This window comes from Leuciscus leuciscus (genome assembly GCF_965113295.1).
Source record: "Leuciscus leuciscus genome assembly, chromosome: 19".
Taxonomy (NCBI): domain Eukaryota; kingdom Metazoa; phylum Chordata; class Actinopteri; order Cypriniformes; family Leuciscidae; genus Leuciscus; species Leuciscus leuciscus.
In genome coordinates this window covers 4,814,746-4,822,025 of record NC_138743.1, presented here as the reverse complement: position 1 = coordinate 4,822,025, position 7,280 = coordinate 4,814,746, and the positions used below count along the sequence as shown (strand labels likewise).

Below are 7,280 nucleotides of genomic sequence, written 5' to 3'. Positions count from 1 at the left end.
AGATAAAGTGTCACATCTCCAGAGCACAAAACCTCTAGCAGCTAAATGTTCACAAGAGCAGCACTGAACATTAACTCCAGCCAAACGGAGAATAATCGTATGATTTTCATGTTCAGAATAATGCCGATTCAGGATATTATAATGCTCCGTAATACAAACGCTTGACCCACTTGACACACAAGATGGCGCCGTAAGGAGTTGCGGGAGAAATGTGACGGTCATCGTAAATCTATCTATTAACTCTCCTGAGTGCTTTGTCAGACAAAAATGGCGGATGGTGGATTTTGATTGGTCAGATCGCATGTCAATCAAATTCCCTGCGAAGGGTCAATTAAAGGGAGTTAGAAGGAACAAGTATTGATTAATACCTTGATATAATCACTCTATATACAATGAGGCAGCAGTGGATTCCAGAATCCAATATCAAATGACTTCTCAAAGCTTATGAGATTTTACTTCGTTATAGAAGTTACCAGTGTGATTACTGAAATGTTCTTTTCATGTATTAATGTCTGTATTAAATATCTGAGAGGTGACTGAGGGTCTGGCCCATGCCAGTAATGCAGTAACAGTGCTTGCTCATTTAGCCCGGCTTCCAGAGATGAAGGACTCGTTTTGTTTGAGAAAGGTCTTCAACGTGTTACAATAGGAGTGTGCGATATCATGATTAAAATGCCTCCACGATCTACTTTTGAAGAAATATCGTAGTATCTACAGTGCATTCTATCAGTTCAGTTCTGGCGCCTCCATCCCAACATACTGTACAACGCGACGTACATTCACATCACATGTTAACGCAGAGGTCGAGTTATACTCACGGGACACTGCAATTCACAACAGTTCATTATTTGCATGTGCTTTAAAGGACAAGTTCGGTATTTTACACTTAAAGCCCTGTTTTCAGATCGTTTCTGATGAAATACAATGGTTAAGATTGAAATTTGGATAAATGCTGCTGGCCCGAGAATTTTCGGTTTCTGCGGTTTCTTGTCCTTTAAAGCCTTGCTGGTTAAACATTTCATGCGCGTGCTGATGCGCTCATCCAAAGTGCACAGGCACTGAAATCATGTCAAACATGCCTGGTTACTGGACTAGTTATCTTTCGAGTCTTATTGCACTGATACTGTCAAATACACACAAGGTTTACATAAACACAGTTGTTTATGTCTAATCTAATGTAAAAGTAAACATTTGAGAAAAAATCGGGTGCGTGTCATATGCGTGTATATTAGATGTGTGCCGGTGTTGTGCCGAATTTCGACCCCCGCCAAATTATTACCCCCCTAGTATTGGTAGGTTTAGGATTAGCTGTGGGGGAGGGGTTAGGATTAGGGGTGGGGTTAGGATTAGGCAATCAGGTACTGACTTCAACGAGGGGGGTAATAATTTGGCAGGGGGTCGAAATTCGGCACAACACCGGTCTTACAGTGACAGTAGGCTAACATGCTGCTGCTTGTCCTAAAAGGGATAGTTCACCCAAAAATGAAAATTCTGTCCTTATTACTCTCTAATGTTGTTCCAACCCTGTATTAATTTCCAAAACAACAAAAAAACAAAGAGAAAAATCACTCACTAGTCTGAGAACTTTAATAGTAGCTTTAATAAGTATCAATGTATAATTTATACAGTGAAGTCTATGTAGTTTTATTTTTATATTTGTTCATTTAATTTCTTTCTAGAAGGCTTCTGTTAAATACACCTACTGTAGCTGAAAAAATAAAGCACTGTTTATTTAATTTGTATATTATATGTTGTGTATGTTATGTGTATCTTTGTCATTATTTTCTTTATGTCTGCCATTCTTTATTTCATTTTTTATTACCTTGCAAGGCTTTGTTTTTAAAATAGGGACATTACTTTGGCTGTAATGCTCAGTCACTTGCAAAACAGTAATAACCAACATGGAAAAGAATCGTGATATGATATTTTTGCTATATCGGCCACCCCTATGTTAAAACATAAATCTGTTCTTCTAGCTCACCATGATGACTATAGGTCACAAGGGTCATTGGAACCAGCCGTTTAAGAGACCATTTCTTAGTTAAAGCTGTTCTATAGTGTGCTCTCATTGAGAGAAAGAACATGTTATCTGGATGTTTTGGGAAGAGTCTCCTGTTTATAGTTAGAGCCCGATCAAATCCAACCTTGAAGAAGCTGTGAGTCTGTGTGTGTGTTAGTATTCTTGGTAACAGGTTAAGGAACAAGTGGCATTATTGGAGATTGACTGACTTGTATTCTTCGACATGTTGGCGCCTAGACACACAGTCCTGTGACCTCGGAGGGCCACTCGTACCTAACTGGTCCTGGTGGCAGCCGTACAGATTATGGAGATATGCTTCAGTCTATCAGTCCATGTGTGGAAATTCACTGTGTTTATCTATTTCTTAACCAATCAGAATCATTCAACCTGAAGCAATGATGTAGCTTATACCTTAGTGAAGGGTACAATTGCTGTGATTTTTGTAATGTAAAGCCTGCAAACTCCTTGTGGGTCTTGAAGCTGACTTCTGCCTGATGAAACTGCAAACTATCTTCAGTAATTTTTTTCTTTCATTTATTATAATTCTGACTCTTGTCTCAAATTGACTAAATTAATCATATCTGGCCCTTGGGTCTTTAACTATAAATTCCCTAACAGCATTTTAAGATGACTTTAGGCAAAATGCAGTAAATGTATCAAAAATACAGTCACTAGTAATAATTTTATGGTTTATCACTTTCAACCAATTTTGTTTCTAGCCCTTACGGTTCAAAAGTTATTAGCATAAACGTGAGTGCAACTTTGGACAGTTGGTGGAGCTAAAGGGTTTGGGTTAGAGTCTCTAAATTTGCTATGGTGACAATTCATTTCAGACAGTCCTCTATCTGTGTGCCAGATTTCATAACTTTCCTGCAAGCGGTTCCATGTGCTGCCATAGACTCCAAGAGTGGAATAAGGAGAATAATAAGAACGCAAACAATTACAATAGGTGCCTACGCAGCTTCGGTGCTTGGCCCCTAATAAATGATCCATCGATCATGGGATTAGATGTCATTTCTAATAATTGGAACAGTTGGTTAGTCGATCGCTGTTATGCAAGTGTAAATTTTGTATAAAGGCACTAGTGAGCCCCATTTTGAATCATACAAAACCGCAAGTCCAAACCATTGTTTTTACCAACAAATGAAGAAGAGCAGAATTAATTGGTAGGGCAAATGAGAGGAGAACATTTGCAAATCAAAAATCATAAAATTTTGAATAAATTGAACAGTTGTTGGACCACTTTAAAGTCTATGCAAGTGTAAATTGTGTAAAAAGGCACCATTTTGAATCATACGAAACCACAAGTCCACAAACAAATGCAACATTTTAGACCAGAGCTGCATTTCCCGAAAACATTGCAAGTCTAAATTGATCATTGGCACCACCGTTCTATACGATCTACTTAAGCTTAGAATTTTTTTGGGAAACGCAGTCCAGGCCAGTATTTCAAGAATGCGGTATTGTACACGGTATTCTCTGGATCTGTTGACTCCAGGAAACATTGGTCATGGGATCGCATGTCCTTTCCAATAACTGGAATATGATATGCATGACGGTAGTATTGCAGACTCTACTGATCTATGCAAGTTCAAGAGCATTACCAACCTGCTGGAACATCGAGTTCCACTCCGACCCAAACGCCCTTTGCAAAGTCAGTTGGTCCGACGTAACGGACTGTTCCAGTTTTATTGGCGCCCACAGTCACATATTCCTCTTCTTTCAGCCAGTCGGGAGTCTCAAGGCTTGAATCCTCTGAATCCGAAAGGATCTCCAATCTCTCTTGAGACACAGACAAAGAGTCAACCTGTTTCGTTTTACCCTCTTCATCTTCCTCATGCAGGATCCCTTTGAAAGACTTCAGGCCAGAGGTCTTGATTTTGTGGATTTGGAAAGGGTTGGCAATGGGAGCGGTAGTGGACTTGTTGGTTTGTTCAGGTCTTGATTGCTGGGAATGTGCTGACTGTTTAGCAGTCTTCACTGGTACAGATGGGTCAGATGGTTTTGAGGCAGCTGGGGGTGCTAATGGTGTAGATGGTACTAATGGGGCTGTGGTTCCTGAACAAGATGTTTGGCTGGCTGAAGCGACATTGTCAATGGGATCATTGGTTTTTTGAGGCAAGGAAGCAGAAACAATGAGTTTCTGAGGTGATGCATCTAGAGGAGACACTTGACCGTGTCCCTCTGATATCTGGGATTCTGTAGATATCTGTTCTCCATGTTCTTGGTCAGCTGGTTCAAGTTTTGATTGATGCTCTGGAGATGTGCTGCTTGTTGGCACAACTACGCTGTCTGTCTTTGGTTCAATCTTTTTGGAAGTAGACTTGTCTATTTTGGCTTCAGTGGTGTTGGGAAGAGGATGATCAACATTTGAGACCGCACACTCAGAGAGAGTCGCTGTAGAGACACTTGAGGAGATGTATCCACTTGAGACGTCGCTGATGGAGCTGTAGGTGGAATCACAAACCGGACTTTGCTTGGGATCTACTGGAGTAGCAAAAGAAGGTGAAACCTCCTCGATCTCTGAGGGAACAGTAGGAGGTTGAGCCTCTTCAGCTTCTGAAGGAACAGAAAGAGGTGGAACCTCTCTGACCTCTGGAGAAACAGATGGAGGAAGAACCTCCTCAACCTCCGGAGTCAGATTAGAAGGTAGAGTGTTCTCAACCTCTGGAGAAACAGATAGAGGAAGAACCTCCTCAACTTCAAAAGAAAGATTAGTAGGTAGAACTTCCTCAGCCACTGGAGGAATAGAAGAAATTGGAGCCTCTTGAGGAAGAAGAGGCAGCACAATCTCCTCAACGTCTGGTTTCTCTGAAATTGGAGTTTCCATAGCATGGCTCTGAGGAGATCATAGAGATCAAGCTATAAGTAATAATATACAAAGTATTAAAAGCAACTTTTAAGTTACCCACTACACCACATCACCAGATACTGTTCACCATACTAATAAGGAGATGCCTATAAACATGTAGACTTACTATCTGGATGTCTGACGTGGTTTCTGAGGAAATGCTGGATGTCCCAGCGGTCTCTACTCCATCATGAATAACCGGAAATATGGGCACAATGGAAGCAGGTTCTGATCGGCTGTCTTGAGCACGGTCTTCTGAAGGAGCCTGTGGAGTCTTCAAAATAAAAACGCATCAAAATGACATCAACCACACAAGATCAAACACAAACATATTTTATGTATATTAGAGCGGTCAAATCAATTAATCGCATCTAACATACTCAATTGGCACGATACAGTATATATATATATATATATGAAACGGTGTCAATCGCAGTTGGCCGGTAATATTTTGATGAATTCTAACAAAGCAATGTTGTGAGAATATGAACGTGAACAAACATGAACAAGCACACAAATACTAAATTAAACTCTTTTACGTCGTCTTGCGCTTGAAAATGCCCGTATTGGTGAGTATCCTCGTGAAACATCAGTTATGTCTTATGTTTCACAGTTATGTGTTGAGAAAGAAAATGCATGTGTATCTGTATATTGGATCCGTGCAGCTCTTAAAGTGACAGAAGCCTAATATATACCTGCTGCCTTAATGTTATTCAAACAACAATTAGAAAATTAGATTACTTTGTCAAAAGACACTCACTGAAAATCACTCACTGGTCTTGACTGAATAACTCGGTTTAATTTATACAGTGATGCAATGTTATTTTACATTTGATTGCTTTACTAAATTTCTATATCTGAAAATTGTGAATTTGCACTGGTATCTAAAATTTTGGTGTCATAACTGCCTGTTGTTTCATGGCTGGTAAAAAAATATTTATTGCCGGCAAATTTGATTAATTCGCCAGCCATTGGCAGGTGTGGCAGAGAGTTAGTTTTAGGCCACACACACACACACACACGCTAGAATCAATCAATTTGACAGCACTAATATATAAATACAAAATAAACAATTTTATTAATTGTATTAATATTTAAAATGTACAAATGTTATATAATATATATATATATATTTTTAATTTATTTATTTTGCTTTTCAGGTTTGAACCGAACATACTAACCATTTCACAGCTGTTGATGTCTTCAAGACTGACAGACTGCACAATAATACGTGGCACATTCTGGGTGAAATTAAAGGGCAATAAAAATATGATTGAGTGTTTTACCAGGAATACCACACATTTTGCCAAACAACTTATTGCAAATATTTTTCAATGTTTTATTAATATTATAAAAAACTAAAAAACTACATAGTTTAAATACAGATGAGACATAACTACAATAATGAGCAATAAAACCTTATACTGTGCCATGGTAATACTATATTATGCATTTCTAATTCTAAAAATAATTAGTGAAATATGTTTAGAGTCAGCAGGGGTTTCACCTGCTCAAAGGCAGGAGGAGGAGGCGGCTCTTTCTTCTCATCTTTCTTGGATAACAGAGACTTGAACATCTTGGGTACTGGAGACACCAGAGCTTTCACTGGGGAGAAATAAGACGCAGCAAATCCTGAGAAACCTGCAGGGACACGGGTTTAAGGAGCGGCAGGAGAGAGGAAAAGCAGAGGAGAAAAGAGCAGGAAACCCATTAGAGCAAACAAGAGTGCAAAGCATAAATAAAGCATTAACAAAAATACAGAAGCAGACCAGCGCCTCCATCGAGAGCACAGCAGCTGAATAAAGCACATTACACTTAAAGCTGCCGTCGGCAACATTTTTTTGATCATATTCAGTGTAATCGACACTATAATCCGACAGAACAACATAAATAAGGTGGTTTTAGAAAAAAACCCGAGCTTCTAACTCCACCTGGAGCGTGTTATTTGTTTTGCAAAAATCCAGCGCTCCCGCTTCATCAGGTCCAATCAGCGCAGGGGGGTGTGAGATCTGACTGTCAATCACAGGTCGTGCACACGCCACAGATCCCCCCTCACTCGCGCACGTTAATATCACATGCACACGCCACGCCTGAAGTTCGCCTGGAGATTGTATGAAGCGTGATGGCGGAGAGAAAATCTACTAACAAGCTTCCAATTCCTCGGTTATTGCTATCTATGGATAGATTAGCCAGGGCAGCCTACCTCCGAGTCCATGGTGTTGATAGATGCTGAAGAGACGGACGCGTTCACAGAAAATCAGGTACACACGCACAGTGACGCACTGACGAGCACGACCTCGATGGGAGGGTGCTCGCTGGTAGTGGGGAGGGGCATGAGAGTTGTAAACATTCAAAATTTGGGCTAATCGACCCAATCTGCCAGACTTGCCGACGGCAGCTTTAATGCCT

The 7,280-nt window shown here is 40.1% G+C and overlaps 1 protein-coding gene across 7 annotated transcripts in view; it reads right to left on the bottom strand.

Moving 5' to 3' along the window:
* kif13bb (kinesin family member 13Bb) overlaps positions 1 to 7,280 on the bottom strand; it is a 43,488-nt gene that overhangs the window by 2,829 nt on the left and 33,379 nt on the right. For 6 of the 7 annotated variants that reach the window (XM_082147112.1, XM_082147109.1, XM_082147111.1 and 3 more), the window contains 4 exons: positions 6,379 to 6,512; positions 6,053 to 6,112; positions 4,999 to 5,145; positions 3,629 to 4,859 (listed from right to left, as the gene is read on the bottom strand). In XM_082147112.1, the coding sequence (XP_082003238.1) occupies positions 3,629 to 4,859; positions 4,999 to 5,145; positions 6,053 to 6,112; positions 6,379 to 6,512 (1,572 nt within the window). The remainder of the gene's footprint in view (positions 1 to 3,628; positions 4,860 to 4,998; positions 5,146 to 6,052; positions 6,113 to 6,378; positions 6,513 to 7,280) is intronic. The other variant, XM_082147114.1, reaches the window with a different exon arrangement.